This window comes from Natator depressus, chromosome 3 (genome assembly GCF_965152275.1).
Source record: "Natator depressus isolate rNatDep1 chromosome 3, rNatDep2.hap1, whole genome shotgun sequence".
In the NCBI taxonomy this organism is placed as follows: Eukaryota; Metazoa; Chordata; order Testudines; family Cheloniidae; genus Natator; species Natator depressus.
This window is the reverse complement of record NC_134236.1, coordinates 135845277-135866954: the sequence shown is the minus strand read 5'-3', so window position 1 is coordinate 135866954 and position 21678 is coordinate 135845277. Positions and strand designations below refer to the sequence as shown.

General features: G+C 41.2%; 1 protein-coding gene across 1 annotated transcript in view; it reads right to left on the bottom strand.

Annotated features, from left to right (window-relative positions):
- RYR2 (ryanodine receptor 2) overlaps nt 1–21678 on the bottom strand; it is a 698126-nt gene that overhangs the window by 128204 nt on the left and 548244 nt on the right. The window contains exons 70-73 of the mRNA XM_074948896.1: nt 16353–16445; nt 13150–13320; nt 11090–11149; nt 5396–5530 (exon numbers count right to left, since the gene is read on the bottom strand). Of these exons, the coding sequence (XP_074804997.1) occupies nt 5396–5530; nt 11090–11149; nt 13150–13320; nt 16353–16445 (459 nt within the window). The remainder of the gene's footprint in view (nt 1–5395; nt 5531–11089; nt 11150–13149; nt 13321–16352; nt 16446–21678) is intronic.

The window sequence follows — 21678 nt, the reverse complement described above, 5'->3', positions numbered from 1 at the left end:
CCAGTCCCTTGCACTGAGTGAGGATTAAGTATTATCTAAACCAGTGGTTTGCAAAGCCGGTCCCACACTTGTTCAGGGAAAGCCCCTGGTGGGCTGGATTGGTTTGTTTACCTGCCGCGTCCGCAGGTTCGGCTGATCACGGCTCCCACTGACCGGGGTTCGCTGCTCCAGACCAATGGGGGGGGGCGGGAAGCGGTGCAGGCCAAGGAACGTGCTGGCCGCCCTTTCCGCAGCCCCCACTGGCCTGGAGCGGCGAACCACAGCCAGTGGGAGCCGCGATCAGCCAAACCTGCGGACGCAGCAGGTAAACAAACCAATCCGGCCCACCAGGGGCTTTCCCTGAACAAGTGGCAGACCGTCTTTGAGAACCACTCATCTAAACCATCACTGACATGTGTTTGTCTAACCTGTTTTTATAAACCTTCAATGATGGAAATGCCACAACCTCCCTAGGCAATTTGTTCCAGTGCTTAACTACTCTTACAGTTAGGAAGTTTTTTCTAATGCCCAACCTAAATTGTCTTTGCTACAATTAATTAAAGTTTTTTTCTTCTTGTCCTATTCTCAGAAGTACCAGGAGCCAGCTTCCTCCCTGTGAAGGAGCAGTTTCCTCCTCCCTGGTGGTGCTACTGCAGTCTTCTCCAGCTAATGACTAATCACAGAAGCATCCTAAAAATGCATTAGCAGGGTATGATCTGAAAGAGCTGACGTACTTCTGGAACCAGAATTCAAGCCACGATGCTATCCAAGCAATAATTCTTTGTAATTATATAGAGAACTGTATGTGGTTTACCTGTAAATCTCCTGGACAGAAACATATCTGAGGCTAGCTACCAACTCTGACACTTTTGTGCGCGCATTAACATACCCGCTAGTTTCAGGCCTGTGAGAAAACTGCAATGACTGATGCAGTCAGACTGCTATTTAGACATGGTTTCCCTGTATGCAGCTTGACCTATTGTAGAAGCAAAACAAAACACGATGTGGATTTTAGTGTAGTACACTCAAATGATTTTTCAACATCTAATTCGTAAAGAAGGACCTGCCAGATTGTGCATGATGACTTGGACAAACTGTTGGGGTTCGTGGGCTGATTAAGATGAAATATTGTCATTCTCTTGGGAAGGAATTTCAGATGAATCTGTAACACTACCTAACTTCTGAAATTTAGCATAAAATCTATCAACTTGCAGGAGAGCTCTTCCTGCCCTTTCAGGGAGCTGTGAGATCCCACCCCTCCTGCAGCCACGAGTTCAGCAAAGAAAGAAACTGCTGGGAGAGTACTCCCAGAAACTCAGCCATCAGGAACAGATGCAAGCAGCTGCAGGTGGTACAGCTGCACTATGGGAAAAGAGGGGAGCTGAGACCCAGCTGGACTTACCAAGGTTATCTCAGGACCCAGACGCAAAACTGCAGGGAGATACCCAGTTCTAGGACAACAAGACCAATCTGGTCTCACTCCTTCCCACCAGTCATGGGAGCTTGCAGAAGAAAAAACCTCCTGAGAGGGGCCTCCCAGAAACCTGGCCAGCAGGGGCAGAGAAAAGCAGCTGCAGCAGGGACCTTTGAACCCTGATGACCTCATCAGTGCCTGATTGATTATTTCAGTTTTCACTCTGGACATCCTTTTCCCCAAGTGGCTGTTAGGTACAACTCCTTCACTTACAGCCTCCTCACTTTAGCCTCACTACATCTGCCCTCCTTCTTCCCTGGCTCTTCTCTTTTCTCCTAGTCCCTTTATACCTCACTTCCATGTACCTTCTCCTTTCCTTCGCCTCTTTTTTTAGTGAACATTACATTTGTCAATCATCATTGCTCATTCTGCTTGTATGGTATATTCCTTTCCTCTTGTCTACTTAGACTGCTATCTCTTCAGGGACGAAATAGTCTCTTACTGTGTTTTGTACAGTGCTTCTCACAATTTGTGAAAAACTGACAGGGGAAGCCAAGTGACACAAGAAGAACTCTACAGCCTGCAGAGTTAAGGACAGTAAGAAGGAGTTTTCAAGATATTTTAGGAACTAAAAGAATCCTGACAATGGTATTGGTCTATTACTAGATGGAAATGATAGAATTATCAATAATAATGCAGAAAAGACAGAAGTGTTCAATAAATATTTCTGATCCATATTTGGGAAAGAGATGATATTCTCATCATATGATTATGATGATGACGACACCATTTGCATCCCACTAGTACCTCCAGACAATGATAAACAGAAGCTATTAAAGTTAGCCATTTTTAATAAGCAGGTCCAGATAACTTGCATCCAAGAGTTTTAAAAGAGCGGACTGAGGAGATCACTGGACCGTCAATGCTGACTTTCAATATGGTTTGGAGCACTGGGGAAGTTCCAGAAGACTAGAAGTAAGCTAATGTTGTGCCAATTTTTAAAAAGGGTAACCAGGATGACCCAGGTAATTATAGGCCTGTCAGTCAGACATTGACCCTGGGCAAGATAATGGAGCAGCTGATACGGAACTCGAGTAATAAAGAATTAAAGGAAGGTTATGTAATTAATGCAAATTAACATGGTCTATGGAAAATAGTCATGTTAAATTGACTTGATTTTTTTTATGAAGTTACAAGTTTGATTGATAAAGATAGTAATGTTGACGTAATATACTTAAGACTTCTGTAAGGCACGTGACTTAGTAACACACATGTTGATTAAAAAACAATCACGTAAAATTAACATGACACACATCAAATGGATTAAAAACTGGCTAACTGATAGGTCTCAAAATATAACCGTAAATGGAGAATCATCATCAAGAAGGTGTGTTTCCAGTGGGGTTCCACAAGGATTGGTTCTTGGCCCTACGCTATTTAACATTTTTATCCATGGCCTGGAAGAAAACATAAAATCATCACTGAAAGTTTGTAGATGACACAAAAATTGCTGGAGTGGTAAATAATGAAGAAGATAGTCACTGATTCAGAGTGACTTAAGAGTGCTTGAAAAACTGGGCACAAGCAAACACTATGCGTTTTAATATAGCTAAATGTAAAACTATGCATCTATGAACAAAAAAATATAAGCCATACTTACAGAATGGAGGACTCTATCCTGGGAAGCAGAGACTCTCAAAAAGATTTGGGGGTCATGGTGGATAATCAGCTGAACATGAGCTCCCAGTGGGATGCTGTGGCCAAAAGAGCTAATGCAATCCTGGGATGCATAAACAGGGGAGTCTCAAGGAGGAGTACAAAGGTTATTTTACCTCTGTATTTGGTGCTGATGTGACCACTGCTGGAATAGTGTGTCCAGTTCTGATGCCCACAATTCAAGAAGGATGTTGAAAAATTGGAGAGGGTTCAAAGAGCCTCGAGAATAATTAAAGGATTAGAAAACATGCCTTATAGTCATTACAGTCAATAAATATCTACATGGGGAACAAATATATAATGATGAGCTCTTCAGTCTAGCAGAGAAAGGTATTGTAAGGATCCTGGGATTCATTAAATAACAAACCAGTGAATGAGTAAGGAATAAAACTTTTATTAAAACCTAAAGCGCATCCATGTTGAACTACTGTACACAGTTACCCTTTGTTCTCAACCCCCTGCTTCCAGGGCACATTTCAAAATTCCTATATTCATAATACTGCCCCTTCTGAGGGAGCCTCTCTAAATTATAATATTTCACAAACATACCTCTAAAGATATAACATGACCCAATGGCTGGAAGTTGAAGATAGATAAATTCAGACTGGAAGTAAGGCATAAATGTTTCATGGTGAGAGCAATTAACCACTGGAACAATTTACCAAGGATCATGGTGGATTCTCCACCTCTGACAATTTTTAAATCAAGATTGGATGTTTTTCTAAAAAAATCTGCTCTAGGAATTATTTTGGGGAAATTCTTTGGCCTATGCTATATAGGAGGTCAGACTAGATGATCACAACGGTCCGTTCTGGCCTTGGAATCTACAATGGGCCCCAATCTCTGTTGGGTTCCCTCGGCACTAAAGTAATGCAAATAATAAAAAATAAATCAGTAGGTAAACCTTTAAACTCATTCATTATGCAAACTCATATTTTAAACTCTAAGTGTAAAGTCTTCCATATTATAAACTGGAAGCATACAGCCCAAAGGGGGGCTTCCTTCACTGACCAAAAACTATGTATAGTGTAAATTATCCACAAAACCATCTACTAGCATTGAGGTCTCAAATACCTTTTATTCTTCCATGTCCCATCATTTGAAGTTATGATCTAGGGTCACTGAATTGTACATCTGTCCAGCATATACCCTCATTTTATGGGCTTTCTGGGCCAAACTCACCCAGAGATACAAATGGCAAAAAGTGGTAGAGGGAGAAAGGATACGTGCATAACTTAAGGAAGCCCCCAAAATGGGAGGTACTACAGTAAGGGCATAAGGAGAATGCACTCACTAAACATATCCCCTAGGCACTTTGCCAGTAGGCTTCAATGCAGACCCCGGCAGACGTTCTCATTTGAATCCCCACTGGAGTGCAGCAGGCCAAACTAGCACTGAACAGTGTAGTCTGTACCCATTTCTGTACCAGCAAGAGTGAATCTGACTCCTGTCTATTGAGTAACAGTTTGTGGAATTATTATCAGAACATAGCTTGTGTTGCCAAGCAGTTTGGATAATCAAGAGTTTATTGTATTTCACAGGAAATTTAATTATTTTTAAATGTACATATATTTACTCAGATTCATTTTACCAGCAGCCCTCACCCGGATTTTGAAAGTTATAACAGATACTTTATCAACAGGGTATCTCTTTTAAAAGCTATTTGAAAAAACAGTTTACAGTAATTAGTTCTTTAAGATTACAACAGGACAAGAAATCTATTGATAATCTGAATAGCCAAACTTCATATTAATATACAGCTTGTTACCAGAGGTTTGGGCAGTTTGAGATTAAGTATCCTTCTACGTAGAAAATCTACTGGGTCCAGGAAATACTAATGGGGAACAAAATGAAAAATGTACTGATCTTGAGAAACTTCCATATTTTGTTATTTAACATAATGTTTATCAAATCATGGTCCACAGACCATCAGAAGTCTGTGGAGCATTTTTTGGTGGTGAATAGACAGATGGCTGGTCCGATCGTGCCAGCTAAAAGGCACTAAAAGAGTTAAAAATACACTTTCCTAATAATACTTTTCCAGGCAAACAATTACTGGAGATGCTGCAAGGAATTTATGTGATCACGAAGGATGAAGATTGCCAGAAGCTAATCTGTCTGTTAAGAGATGGTTCATACTATGAAAACATTTGAGATCCTCTGGTCTAAGCAGAGGATTCTTTTTTTAACCCACAGTTAAGAGTGTGAAACATTACCTGTGATTGCAAATACTTCCTATCATCTGCTTTTTAAAGTAGGATGTTATAGGACTGAAAAAAATCTAACCTGTTCCAGGTGGAAAAGTACATTAGCTATATGCAGAACTCTTTCCACGGTCTTCTCTGGATCTGAAGTATCTTCGGTCCTGTTTGGTAAATCTTTGTAAAGGGCCATCTGCCACCTAATGGCAGGATCCTCGAGCTGCAAGAACAAGATATTTCACACATAATCTAAACAAAGTACTCCAAACACAAGGGTCAAACAGTTTACGAAGTATTATTAACACTGCTTCTAAGACAACAGAAGGTCTTTTTCTTTTGGTAAACCTTTCCTTTTGAGTGTCTAACTGTAGCAGCCGGTACTGCTGTAATGTGGCACTGTTCCTTGTAAAGCAATGTATGCAAATAGAACTACTTGGCTACTCATTTGCTGAAAGTTTCTTGAACGCTTAAAGGGGTCTAAAGAGATAATATACCAAGGAGGATGCCCAGTCATTAGGAACAAATCACCACCAGCAGAAAACGTGATAAGCATTGTTTATATGGGATGTACAGCAAAATACTACGTTGTAGAGAAACTTTTATACGTTTGTCTCAACATCAAATCAAAGAGTACTGACTATGCTGCTGCATTTGGCATTGCTTAGCACTTCCAACTATACTGCTTTTCATTATGACTTTATTTATAGTCTTTGCACATTAGCAGTGAACAAGATTAAAGATTTTTGACTTGCTTTTGATTGTTTTCTTGAATTTTACCTTTTATCGTTAATGGCAAATTTCTAACATGACAGTAGTAAAATTAAAAAAGATTAAAAGATTAAAAAATGTAGCCTGATGTACAAAGCAAAAGTGTTCTTTTCACTATTTGTTTCTATTGTAGATGTAATTTTAAGGGAAATAAGTAGTTTTCTGCATTTCAATGATTTGCAATTTTACACCAAAATTAGCAATCTCACTTTAGTTCTTTTGTCACCCCAGTATTTGTGCTAATAAACATTGACGCTTGAAACACTTCACACACACAGCTATCACTAATTTTTGTGTAAGTGACATTGGTGATAGCAAGGCAGCCTGGTACATCTGATAACAGATTTTACTGAGAGTTATGAACCTGGGTTCTATTCCTGGCTCTGCCATCAACTGTGTGTCACTTTGGGCAAGCCACTTTATTTGTCTATGCCTAAAATGGGGATAATAATGCTTACTCACCTTTACAACACTTTTATGATGTATGGATGAAAAGCGCTATAAGTGTGCTCAAATTATTATAAACTTATAGGTTTGCTCAGTAATAATTGATTATATCCTAGAATCTACCTTTAGGTTTTTGCATTTCTTAACAGCGGTCACATCCACCACAGTCTTTGTGTGGGCATATGATTGGATCATCATGACTGCATAGTCCACCAAGGACTTATTAATTGCAGGCAGAGTTGTCTTTTGAATTGAGGGCCCACTGCTTTCAAGCAAGCTCTTTTGTTTAGGTAGTTTTCTATGGACACAAATGGTTGATATTTCAAGGATCGAGTTAGCATGCTTGGAGTAAGACTTTGGTGACTGGATCTTCATCCATGTCAAAATGATGATGAGTCTTGTCAGCAATTTCTTGAAAGAAAGGCTTGGTACTGAGTAATAGCATGCAGGCATGCAAGGAAAGGGAAGGCAGAAACAGTGAGGACAGGGGAAGACGAATGCTATGGACAATGCAACATATAAAACAAAAGAGACAATTTATCTAAGAAGGTCCTCAACCAATGCAAACTAACAAAGTGAAATGAAACAAACAGAAAATTACATTTAAGCATTAGGAGAATTATTGCACAGAACATGGTATCAAGTGAGAAGTGTAAGTAATACCATTTGGGCAACACTATAAAACATTTATTAAGAAAATAATGCTGCTGTTGTGGAGGAACTTTCTGCAAGCCAGAAAATTAGCCTTCCCACAAGGAATGAGAGTCAGCTGAGAAAAGCAGCTTCCCAAAAATAGAAATAAGTCCTAACATAAGAGATCCTGGATCACTAGGCCTATGTTTCTCACATGTGGATCTAGGTTGAGAAAGAAAAACAGGCAATTCCATGAGAAAAACAAGTAATCTGCCATTCTCTATTACAATAGAAACAAGATTTTTTGAAGGTGTCAGGGATACCTGAAGCCTTAGCATAACCGAAGGTTAATAAACTCGGAGAAACATGAAATTACCTACACAGATAGTTCTGCTCATTTTGAAAATTGTAAATATGCTTTAGTGTAATTAATATCAGGGCAAGTCATTCAAATATAATATTTTAGAAGTGTTAATTAATGCAAAGGAATCATACATTTTAAACTAAAATCTCCTTTTAAAATTTGACAGTGTTTATTGGTTTCAGAAAGAAAGTTCTTTAAGGCTATGAGGCACAAAAGTGTTTAAGAAGAACAAGTTTTAAAAATTAGGGTCTTGTATTTAATATGAAGTTACAATTGTAACTACACATTTTTTACATGCAGTTTAAAGGAACAGTTTGAAAATATAGTTTCCACTGTCTAGTGATGAGAGATGCATATTGATTTAGGATAAACTTTATTCATTATGGTGAGCAAACACTATCGTTCTAATCCAAACTCTCCTCCTCATCCTCAAAACCATTTTGCAAATAGGAAAAGAAAAGCACATCCCTGGAGAGTTTGTCAATGGAAAATCTATTCTTTTACTTTAGATTCACTGAGGTTACTCTAGCCTTTACCACCAAGACAAGCTTGGATTTCATTAATAGGAGAAATCAAGAAATCATTTTCTTTCAATGGGTTTCAAACACAGGACACAGTATGCTAAACAGCAGCAGACTTCACACTAAGAAAAGGAAGTTTCTTGAGTGAAAGCATAGGCTGAGGTCAAGGTATTAGTAAGTGTCATTATCTTAAGTCAATAATGAATGCAAACATCTTAATGGGGGCATACAAAATAAAACCCAGAAGAAATGAACTGGAAATTGATCACACAAAAACTACTGGAAATGGTAGACTCAGAGCTAGAAATCAGCATGAAATGAACAACACTTAGAACTGGAAAAATCATAGAATGGATTGAAAATGTCAGGATAGAAATACCTCTTCTCATTAGGGAAAAAACGCTGCTCAACTTTATGCATAAAATTATGCAATAAACACGCCAATTTGAAATCTGCCAGGTCGTTTATTTAACAGCCATTTTGCATGAGTTTTACCAAGGATCTCCAGAATTCCTTTTTCATTGCCCTCTCAGATTGCATATTCCTCTTTGCTCCTCAAAGTTAAATAGCTTTTCCATATCTAAAAGGGCCATTATCTTAGGCACTTTCCGGCTTAGAAGATGGTACTGCTACCTCTGGGGAAACTGGGAATCTCCTGCCTCAAATGGTATAAGCTTTCAGTGTCTAGTCCTACAGAGTCAACAAGATATTGGACCTTAAAATTTGGTGTGTTTTTAAATCATACTAAGATATACACCTTAGTCTTGTGAGATTCCCAGTATTCCCACCATCCATAAATCTTACATCATTACACTTCAGTGCTATACAAACAACACAGGACAATGTAAGAAATATTATCAAGAAGATCCACGGTAATTTCAAACTCACTTAAGTTATTTAGGAGCCTAGCTCCCATTTTCAAAAGTGACATACCTATTTAGGTTCTTAAGTCCCACAGGCTTTTGTCAAGGCTGAATCCCCACTCTGTCACTCCAAGTGCAGAAGGTGGGGGTCCGCAAGGATTCTAAAAATTAATACTTGCCACTCCAGGCTTATATTACACTCCCAGGGTTACAACTTCTCTCTGACCTTGGCTTGATAAACACTACCACTGCCCAAATGCAAAAAAAAAAACCCCTTTGAACCCAGTAAGGAGCACTTGGCAATTCCTCCCTGTGGGGTACCCTCAAACCCTTTCACCCCTCCTTCCCCCCAGGGAAGAGCTGAGAAAGAAAACAAAGGAAATTAGCTGGGGCTACCAGCTAATCAAACAATATGCACAAACCTCTTAGGACACCAAAAATCCCATCCTGTTCTTAAAAAAGGTAAATTTTATTAAAAACAAAAAGAAAAAATACACATCTGGAACTTAGGCTTTTCCTGGATTTTCAAAGAGCAATTCCAAAAATTAAGCACCCAAACTAGCTTTCTTGGGGGTACAGCTTAAACGTTACAAGCAAACAAAAGCATCAGGGGTTAGCACAGAGGATATCCACAAGCCAAAATAAGAAATAAACCTGATAGCGTCTAACTAAACATTCCCTATCCAAATTATTTCTTCTAGGTATGGAAGTTACTTTTTCATACCTGGTTCAAACCTTACACAGCGTTGCTGCTCTGTGTCCCTTCAGCCCAGAGAACAACAGACAAAGGGAAAGTTTCTTTCCCCATCTTAAAAAGTTCTAGCCTTCCCACTGGCTCTTTTGGTCAGGTGCCCACTTTTTTTTCTTTACCTGGGGGACTTTTTAACCCTTTACAGGTAAAGCAAGTAAAGAACAGCTACCAAGAGGGATTTTACAGCTAACTGGCTGGTTGGGTGTCCATCAAAGGGAGCTATCCCCCACTTTATTTATCACAGCTTTCAATAAGACAAGCTCCTTACATTATTTTGGTACATAAATGCCTAAATCCCATTGACTTTCAATCGGATTTAGGCTCCTAAACACAAAGCTGTTTTAAAAATGAGACCTAGGCTCCCAAATCCCTGGGCTCTTGACTTTTTTCTTAGGTGCCTAAATTACTTTGAAAATGAGATTCTGGCTAATAAGTCACATTCATGCTTTTGAAAATTCATTCCAATCATTTCACAAATGTGGCAAACACTTATTCTTTCTTTGTGCCTGAGTTAATGTTAAAAAACTAAACACTTCGACTCATTGAGCCAAATCTGCTGTTCCTTGGGGAGGGAGGCAAAAGTGAGTTTAAATCAAATTTGAGCCTCCAGCCCTGGAAAAAATTAGAGCACCTCAAGTCTACCGTACTTTGTGTCAGTTTGTAGCTTCTCCTGGGCCAATGTGCTCTAGCCACACTTCCCTTTTTCTATCACACCCTCTATTCCAGGGCTGCAAAGCAGGGGCAGTGTAGTGTCATTGTGGCAACACTTTACCAACCGGGGAACTCCCTTATACTGGGAGTACTCCAAAAGGGCTGGTTCTGCTTTCTTTGTAACCCAAAATGTCATAAAGAGGCCTCAGCATTCTGCAGATTCTAACCCAGGTACCGGATGGCAGATTACAAATTGAAGAGCTTTTTCAGTCTCAATTGTCACATTGCTATCCACTCTGAGCATATCACATTGCTCTACACTGCATCATTTAAGGCAGTGGGGTCCTGGGGGTCTGCAGATTATGTCTAAGATTTACAAAGGGGTCCGCACCCTCATTCAAAATGTTTTAGGGGTCCGCAAATCAAAAAGGGTAGAAAGCCGGTGATTTAAGGTGTCAGTGTGATGAAATAAGAGATTCACCCTAAAGGGCCATGCATTATTATATATCAGATACATACTGTTAATATAAATGTAGCAGCTACCAACTAATCTGAATTTCTGGCAGAACATTTACAAATACTCTCCGAGCAAACTAGCTGGATTTTTGGGTGCATAAGTTAGGAGTAACGTGTAGGCAACATCAGATAAAGCTGAGACACTTGACAGCCTAGAGAAAGGGTATTCTAAATACACATTGGCTGGTCTTGAACAACTGAAGGGTTTCTGTTAGTTTTATAGAAAAAAGAAAAAGAGCATACTTAAATATTGCATTTAAATTACCTTGCCCTGCAGATGAAGATTACTGTGGATAATATCCCTAACTTCATCTTCAGTGTCTTTCTGTGAAGGAAAAATACATTGTATCACACACATCATACAGAACATTCACTGAAATAAAGCAATTACTTGTGTTAAACAGGGACGTCCTAGGCTACGCATACCATGTTAAGGAGCATTCTCTTGGGATTAAGATAGGCCTCAGAACTTCAGGATTCTATTCCCAACTCAACTGTGCTGACCTAGACAGCTGACAGCCGCTATGTACCTCAGTTTAACAAACCGTACACTGGGGATAACAATATCTGCCTATCCAGCGGGCATGTGGTGAGGGTTAAGTATTATTCATATCAAGTACTTTGATATCCTCAGAGGAAAAGCACTGTATAAATGCAAAGTATTATTCTGATGATGTCTTATTCAAACACTGGGCAAGATTATGACTTTTATCCTTCTCTAATGTAGGTAATGACTTAAAGAGAGCTGCATACCAGCTACAGTTCCTGAACATATTGTGCTGGAAACTGGTACAATAACTGCAAGTATTTGGAAAGCAAGAGCATAAGGTGGCCCCTACATACACCCTTTCACTGGTGTATGCTTTCTTTGCATCTGCACAGACGAAGCTGTTTTTGTCAGTGTGGAGGAAGGAGAGGCATTGGACCCTCCTTGTCCCTACTCTCTTTGGGGTGTCTAGCACCACTGTCCACATTGGTCCCCTCTCCTCTTAATTCTTATACACTAGGAGTGGCAAGACCAGGCTTGTGTCTGGACCCTGCACCAAGTGCAACTGAAGGCTCCCGGGGCCTATCTCTTAGGTATCTGGGTATGGTATAACCCCATTCTAGCTCTCCGGGAGTAGGTCTAGATTCCATCATTTATATCTGCAGTTATATTTATAGCTACCTATAGTCATTCAGCCCGTTGCACAATCATTTGCATTAAAATCATCATCATAAATACAGTCTGGAACCCTTTGCCCAAATCAGTGTAATGAATGGTACCATATGGAATTCTTTGTTGCCCACTCACCACTAAACAGAGAAGGACGGTCTTCTCAGACTTGAGTTCCCTTCCCCTCATCAAAAACCGGTCATTTTTAAACAATATAGCTGTCTGAAGGTCATATATGCTTCTATGACATAAAAGCATTGCAGCTGCACTGAATTTTGATCACACTGTCAAACAAAGCTACTTGACTGTGGAATCATTTCTAAAAGCACCATCTGTATGACAGTGAAACCTCTAGGCCAATATAAAACTATGTAACCAATTGGGAGTGGTGAAAGTAGTACTGTATTTGGGAATCAGTTATGTTAGTATATTTATAGTTTCTATCTGTATTTCTAACTAACCAAAGTTTGTTAATATCTATTACTGGCAATTTTTCATTAAAAAAAAATCAAACAAGAGAAATAACTTTGTTATAATTGAACCAAAAAAAAGTAGTTTAATCTTTGCCCATTCCAAGGCCTAGCTAGAAAACAATACACTTACACAAAGCAACATATCCAAAAAAAACATTTTTTTCAGCAAATCAAAATAAAATTAAGAGGTGTACATGAATAACCATGGTGGTCATCCATGGTAATTTTTTACATAAGGGTGTACTGTACACTACTCAGTTATCACTGGGAATCCTTACAATTATGTCCACAAATCAACATTTAAATAATAAAAAACAGGTTTTAATGCTTTGCATTTAATTGTAGTCATAATTTCTTACTCTCTTGTCTGCAGGGTTGCAAAGACAGAACACTCAGCCCCAAGAAAAGAGTTTGAGAACGTCTCACATTTCTTACTGATCAATTCTGGAATGTTTTGATAGTCCTCTAAATTGAGTTCCATCTAATCCTTTTAAGCATGATCATTAGGGCCTGATTCAAATCCCACTGTGGTCAATCAAAAGACTCAATGGGCATTGGGGTCAGGTCCTGAGGATAGAGAGGATTAAAGCAAGGAAAAGCAGGGAAATCTCAAAGGACTCTGTTAGAGGAACAGTGTAATGTCACTTCTCCACTGCCCCAGATCTAGAAGAAAAAAAACACATGAAGAGGACCTACCATGCTGAATCTGTTTTTGGCCAGTGCAATTAACTCTTGGTCTCTGGGTGCACAAATATTTAGACCAATAGGTAGTAATCTCTTCAGTGCTGCTACAATGAGAGATGTCTGCACAGAATACCTGTCCCCTTTTCGCTTCATTTTCTTTCTCTCCTGATCAGAAACAGCTGCCTAGAGCATATAACAAATATTTTATTATTATTAAATATTTACGTCTGCAATGACATTTTAATTTACATTTTTCTACTGTTGGCTAGTTCTGACAATTTAATTACCATCTATCCAGTTCCATCCTCATCCAAAGATATTGCTCACTATGCCACACTGCCTTGTGTTTCACTCAAATACTTCATAAACATGAATATTTTCTAGAACAACTGTCTTTTGACTTGATCCCACACACTTATTTCCCTTCCTATATGTGACTGGACGCTGTTCTTCAGGAGACATACTTGTCAATAGTCCTTTTATGTCTTTCCTCTTTGCAAACATGTATCATTTCCAAGTTCCAGTCTCTGAGTCCTGCCTTCTCTGTTTTTGTTGCTGTTTGTTTAAATACCGCTACCTTTTCTGGGGGAATCACCCCAGTTTACCATAGGAACCACTGAGTTCTGGCTGAAAAAGTGGTGACAGTAAACAAAAGTGTTGTCTGGAACCATGGAAAAAAGTGTTGGATGGAACCATGGAAAAAAATTAAAGTATCTGCAGCAGAATTTTCTGAGCTGAACACTAAAAACCATAAGAACATTTCTTTATAAAACACAGCATTGTCTTCTGGACTGAACACAGTATTGAGAATCAGACATTCCAGTGCCAGTTCTGCCACCAGTTTACACGCTGTCTCAAAGGACTTACTTCGGTTTACATCAGTGTAAAGGAGACCAGGAAGGTGGCCTTCCTCACCACGAGGGTGTTTTCAAAATGAATTCATTAACATTCATTTCATGCTTTGACTATGTAAAATGTTATGTAAATACTGAGTATTATTTTAATTATACATCAAAAAGTGGAGTTGTCATTGGCTTTTGTTTGATGAGATTTTGCCATGTAGGAAACAGCAAGGACATGTGAAATTAGTAGGTCATAGAAGCTGGATTGTTTAGCTGTCTGGAATTTCAAAGAATCATGTGCATTTCAAAAGATGACATTCAATAGTTTTCTCCTGTTTGAAGACAAACACACATAAAGGGATACATGAAAAAATAAGCTAATGGGTTAAAAATAAGCTATTGTATGAAATGTTTGACATATATATGTGAAAAATACAAACTGATTAATTAAATTCAATGTTTATTAGTTGATATGCAGCTTTTGCAAAAAGAACCCTTTGAAGTGACACTTATTTAAGTGACTAAAAAGGAAATGGAGAATAAAATATAGTTTCATCATAATAATGCCTTGTCTGAATCAGAGTTGACAGATGAAAAGCTGTGCATCCAGTTTCATGTACTCAGAGTATACTGGTACATTTAGAAACTTCTGACACTTCCATAGCAATTTAACTGTGCTGTAACTGACCAGAACCCATTCGCATTTACATGTTTGACCCCAATGTAGTCAATGGGGTGGCATGGGTGCAACTGAGATCAGAATTTGACACAATTTCTGGGAAAACTTGTTCACATACACTACATTTTTCTGTAATAAAACAAAAACTATAGAATACATGATAAAACTGTAGAGTTATGCTTAACAATTAGACAATAACTGTCTAATATTTCTACCTTATTAATTAAGGGGAATTAACACATACTGATAATGGGAGACAAGAGGACAGAGTATGTAAAATATCCTGGAAACAGGAACTGGGTTTTAAAATATATTGACTGTATGTCCAAGGAGATCTGACTGACCCAAGCCAGTAGATGCACAAGGGTACACTATCAGCATTTCCCCAGAGAAGACAGGGTATTAGGACATTTTATCTGATTGAGTGAGGAGAGAAGATGAAGGAGGATCACTAAGAGGCATAGGAACACAGGACCACACAAATTGCCATATTGGATTAGACTAGCGGTCCATCTACTCTGGCGTCCTGTTTCTGACATTGACAAATATTAGATGCTTGAACAAAATATGCTAGAATCCCATGAAAGGATAATTATGTAACAACCTACAGGGAGGAAAGGGGAAGTTAAATGAAAAGTTAAGTCAAAAAAATTGTTTTGATTCTCTGTTCAGGTTCTGATGCAGCCCTCTTCACCGTTGTATCTCAGCACCTTGAAGAAGTGCATTAAATGATGTGACTAGCAGTTGTCATATGTGACGTTCTGTCTTCCCCATATTTTCTCTCCCAGGGGAAAATTATGTGAGGTTTTATTGGATGGGGAGGGGTGTTAATTTCAAAAAAAAAAATAATGTCTACTGTGCTATACATGTTTGTTATTGAGGACCACATCAAAGCAGTAAACCTTGCACTTGGACCAGAAAGCTGGGAAGTTTGTGGAAGTTCATTCCACAGCCTTGGACTGGCCCCAGAAAAATCTCTATTCCTGATCCTCCTAGTTAGTGATTTGCTTATTCCTTTAAGGATGAGGGATTATGTCTCACTGAGTTCTGCTCAGCACAGGACTCAAGAGTTGGGGAAGATAAGGAGGCATTATACCATCTTTCTAAATCTCCCTCTCTCCCCTCCCCCCACCGAGTCTGGCTGCTCCAAGCTGTAGCCAGCTGAAATGCCTGCTCTCTCTTACCTTCATCCTGGTAACTACAGATATTCCCTGTAATTATAGTGGGGAATAACTCTAGAAATGGAAGACATGCACACACACTTTGCCCATGGTAGTAGGCACAATTGCATCCCATCATGCACCAGAGGCCAGATCCTGCATTGTTAGCCTACCCAAAACTCCTGTGGACTAGGACGTTGGAGTGCAAAACAATTAAGGATCAGGTCCAACACCAGTAAAGAAGACAGATCAACTACTGTGATATGTGCAGCCAGTGATATAATAATCGCATGGCCTTTAAGCACACCTGATATTTCTATCCACCCTAGCCAAAGCAAGTAGCAGCAGCACAGTGAATTTTCAGCACTACCGGAGGGACCATCATAAATGGCAGGACCCTGAAATTTCACAGGAACATTGAATTTAAGGGATTATAAATGCGGAGACTTGCCGTTACAACCTACAAAGCTAAAACACTAAGAGGAGAGAAAGCAAGACGGGATAACAATATTTAAACTTTGCAGCTCATTGTACCTTAGACATCTTGGATTTGGTGTCAGTAATAAGGAAAGACATGTTGTTGATTTCATTCTGTACCACAAAATTCTGCTCTTCCCTTTTGAAATTCTGAAATGTTACACAGGAGATTTCAGTTAAAAGCACTTATTACATGTGAGAAATCTGTCCATACAAGTCTTGAATAATAAATATGGGTTCACTGGAACTCTGTAGATTCCACAAAGTTACAGTCTCTATGTTTTTAATGGATTCTCAAGAATATGCTAAATTCTGGCATTATTTATATTGCACAAATCTCAGATTTTTATCCACTCTGAACATAAAGTGGATCTACAAACAGATATCCCCTGATTTAAATGAAAGAGATGTATTTTTATTCTCGGAAGGGTCTGGTGCAGCTTTGAAAATCTATTAGGTAAAAGAGAAGGAAGGCAAAGAATTACTAGGAGCGAATGATATCAAAAGATATGATTGAAATTTTAGCCACAGTGCTTAGAAAGCTCTTCAGAAACTACTGATGTATAAAAGAATATGATTGTGCAACATAATTAATTTGTATAAATGAAGTGAGCATTTTTATATCTGAAGTGAGCTTTAATTTCAATATTTTTTTCTCTAACTCCTAAGGGAATATAAATTTCCAACGCGATATTAACATTTACATCTGAGCAAACAATATTTCCAATAACCTGACTCATTGAACTTAAACTTACCCTTTTCACATACGCAATAAGACTGTCATTACCAGCTTCTTGAACTGACAAATTCTGTTTATCAGTTGTTGTTTTTTTAAATGGACTTTTCATTGTGAACAACAGCCCACTGTGGATATTTGAAATTCCAGCTGTTAGTTGTGATGAATCACATAAACCAGCGGTTCTCAACCGGGGTCCAGGAGTCCTTTCAAGGGGGCCGCAGGGCCCCGCAGCTGAAACCCAGACCCTGATACCCGGCACCCCTGCAGGGCTGAAGCCGAGAGGTGCGGGGCTGAATCCCCGAGCGCTGGTGCTCCCTGTGGGGAAGAAGCCCTGAGCCCATGGGCAGAGTTGGAGACATGGAGGGCATTGCGGCCCCCTCCCCCCAACTGCAGCGCAAGAGCACGGCAGTCCCGGTGGCAGCTCCACACCTCCCCTGAGCCATCTCGTCTCCTTGCTCCCTGGCCAGCTTGGAGGTGGGAAGCCGGAGCCGGGCAGTGCAGGACAGTTGCTGCTCTGGCTGGTGCTATGGAGCAGGGAGTGGCAGCATTCCCTTCTCTCCTCCTGGTGCCCCGGGTTGAAGCTGCTCCTCAGCTCTCAGCCCCCTTTGCTCCTGCAGAGGCAGGCGGTAAGAGCCACCCAGATGGGGAGACCCGGCTCCGAGGCTGGCAGACCCTTCCGGCAACAGGGACCACAAGGGAGCCCTCCTTGCACACAGCCCCTAGCTACTCTACTCCCTGCCCCCTGAACTACCCCCCTGCCCGCACACAGCACCTACCTACCCCCTCCCTGCACCCACAGTCAGTGTTCCCTCTAATTTTTCCCACCCATGTGCAGAATGAATTTTGTTATGTGCACCAAAATGAAGGTGATGTGTGACACATCACCTTCATGTGGTGGGGGTGGGGCCTAGGGGTTCTTGTGGGAGGAGGCTCAGGGCTGGGGCGGAGAGTTGGGGTGTAGGGGTGTGAGGGCTCTGGCTGGGGGTGCAGGCCCTGCGGTGGGGCCGGGGATGAGGGACTCAGGGCTGGGGCAGAGGGTTGGGTGCAGGGGATGAGGGCTCCAGCTGGGGGTGCAGGCTCTGGTGTGGGGCTGGGGATGAGGGATTTGGGGTGCAGGAGGGTGCTCCAGGGCTATTGCGGGGAGAGAGGACTTCCCCCAGTGCTCTCTCCCCACAGCATCATCTGGGCTGTGGGGGAGAGGTGCCTGTCCCCGTCGTGGGAGCTCTGGGGCTGGGGCTGCAGGATAGGCGCCCCTCCTCTGGCCCCACCAGGTCTGGGCTGGCGGAGGGCCACCTGGGCCGTGCCTGGGACCGGGCTGCTCCAGCTGCGCCTGGGGCCGGCCCGGGCCATGCTGACCTGGCCACGGCTGGGTCCGGGCTGCTCCGGGCCACAGGGTGAGTTGGGGCCAGGGGAAGGGCGCCCCTCCCCCAGCAGGTTCCCGGGTGGGTTCCCTATGTGCCAGCACGGAGCTAAATAGGCTGCTGTGCGGCCGCACAGCTTACAGGAAACTTAGCCCACTGCTACCCCATGTGCACACAATTCCTAGGTACCCACTCTCTGCACTGTGTGCTACCCCCATGCCTGCACACAGCTCCTAGCTACCCCATCCCTGCACCCTAAGCTGTTTTCAGACTTTCTGAGCTGAGCCCTCCCACCTTTGAGTGATAATTTTTGGTTGTGTCTCCCCGCAACCCAGACAGGCTGGATGGCCTGATGACGTGAGTCTGGGGGTGGAGGTGGCGCTCCCTCCCTGAACCCAGCCATGCAGAAGGGACTTGAGCCTTGCTGGCCCCTGTCCTCTCAAAACAGAAGTCAAACTACGCCTATGCCCAAGGCCCCTGCCCCGAGGCCCTCCCACTCCCACTGGGCCCTGGAGTTTTTATAGCGTGTTGAGGGGAGCCACAGAGAGAAAAAGGTTGAGAACCCCTGATATAAACCACATGGTTTTACTTCTGTCCTCTGGCTGAACTAGTGTAATTTTTATAATTTGGAAGAAGGTTTAAGGAAGTCTGTCTTTTAATCTCCTGTAGAGGTATCAGTTGATAGAGAGGCAGCAAATAAACAAGATTAAGGAGTTTTAGATAACTAAACACTTTCTACTCTTGCCAACACTAAGTTTGGCTCCAGACATCCTGCTTAAAAAAGTCCGATTACTGTAAAATATATAACCCGAGTGCAAAAATTAAATTAAATTTTGTCTTGTGACATTCACACACAGTCATTGTGTTTACTGAACTATAATTCAATGTCACTAAATAAATGCATGTGTACACATGGTCCAATCTGTGAAGGTTGCCATCAGATCTTTATCTAACTTATTTAATTAACTCTGTGCTATGGCTCTAGTGAGGGATATTTGGAACATTGGATACTATTTTGTACGACCGGGAGGCAATCTCATATAGTATAGACCACTATTAGTGTGAATGCTAGAGTATGTAAGCTTCCAAATTCACTCTGTGAGCATTCATGAGTGTGAAAATTGTTCACTCAAACATTCAAAGGAAGTGAGCACAAAAATGGATGCAAGCACCGCCAAAGCAAATTCATTTTAAAGTTTGTGAGAGTATTCACAAAATTGTTCTCTTTATTCTCTGAGCTCTAATTATATGACATATTTGAAATATATAGATAGGAATATTGTAGAAAGATCTAAAAATACAATGTCATTACTAGGGCTGGCTGGAAAACAGGAGTATTTTGTGAAAATGTTTCAGGTTTCAACATTTGCTTTTGTTCTACAACAGGACAACACCAAGACCCTTTGGAAAAACAGAGCAAGAAAGATAGCCGAGTGATAATGGCACAACCCGGAAATATGACAGGTTTCAGAGTGGTAGCTGTGTTAGTCTGTAACAACAAAAAGAATGAGGAGTCCTTGTGGCACCTTAGAGACTAACAAATTTATTTGGGCATAAGCTTTCATGGGCTAGAACCCACTTCATTAGATGCATGGAGTGGAAAATACAGTAGCAGGTATAAATACACAGCATATGAAAGGATGGGAGTTGCCTTACCAAGTGGGAGGTCAGTCTAACGGGACAATTTGATTAACAGTAAGATAACAAGGGAGGAAAAATCACTTTTGTAGTGATAATGAGAGTGGCCCATTTCAAACAGTTGACAAGAAGGTGTGAGTAACAGTAGGGGGAAATTAGTATGGGGGAAATTAGGTTTAGCTTTTGTAATGACCCAACCACTCCCATTCTTTATTCAGGCCTAATTTGATGGTGTCCAGTTTGCAAATTAATTCCAGTTCTGCACTTTTAGGTCTGTTATGAGTGACCAGGGAGATTGAAGTGTTCTCCTACTGGTTTTTTGAATGTTACAATTCCTGATGTCAGATTTGTGTCTATTTATTCTTTTGTGTAGAGACTGTCCGGTTTGGCCAATGTACATGGCAGAGAGGCATTGCTGGCACATGATGGCATATATCACATTGATAGATGTGCAGGGGAACGAGCCCCTGATGGTGTGGCTGATGTGGTTAGGTCCTATGATGGTGTCCCTTGAATAGATATGTGGACAGAGTTGGCACTGGGGTTTGTTGCAGGGCTTGGTTCCTGGGCTGGTGTTTTTGTTGTGTGGTTGCTGGTGAGCATTTGCTTCAGGTTGGGGGGCTATCTGTAAGCGAGTACTGGCCTATCTCCCAAGGTCTGTGAGAGTGAGGGATCGTCCTTCAGGATAGGTTGTAGATCCTTCATGATGCGCTGGAGAGGTTTTAGTTGGGGGCTGTAGGTAACGGCTAGTGGCATTCTGTTACTTTCTTTGTTGGGCCTGTCTTGTAGTAGGTGACTTCTGGGCTCTGTCAATCTGTTTCTTCACTTCAGCAGGTGGGTACTATAGTTTTAAGAATGCTTGATAGAGATCCTGTAGGTGTTTGTCTCTGTTGGAGGGATTGGAGCAAATGCGGTTGTATCTTAGAGCTTGGCTGTAGACAATGGATCGTGTGGTGTGGTCTGGATGAAAGTGGGAGGCATGTAGGTAAGTATAGCGGTCAGTAGGTTTCCGGTATAGGGTGGTGTTTATGTGACCATAGTTTATTAGCACTGTAGTGTCTAGAAAGTGGATCTCTTGTGTGGACTGGTCCAGGCTGAGGTTGATGGTGCGGTGGAAATTGTTGACATCTTGGTGGAATTCCTCAAGGGCCTCCTTCCCATGGGTCCAGATGATGAAGATGTCATCAATGTAGCACAAGTAGAGTAGGGGTGTTAGAACAACGCTTCCTCAGCTCTCGTCTCCTAAGTCAGCCATAAAAATGTAGGTATACTGTGGGGCCATGCGGGTACCCACAGAAGTCCCGCTGACTTGAAGGTATAAATTGTCCCCAAATCTGAAATAGTTGTGGGTGAGGACAAAGTCACAAAGTTCAGCCACCAGGTTTGTCATGATAGTATTGGTAATGCTATTCCTGACAGCTTGTAGTCCATCTTTGTATGGGATGTTTGTGTAGAGAGCTTCTACATCCATAGTGGCTAGGACGATATTTTCTGGAAGATCACCAAAGGATTGTAGTTTCCTCAGGAAGTCAGTGGTGTCTCAAAGATAGCGGGGAGTGCTGGTCATTGGGTCATTACAAAACCTAAACCTAATTTCCCCCATACTAATTTCCCACTACTGTTACTCACACCTTCTTGTCAACTG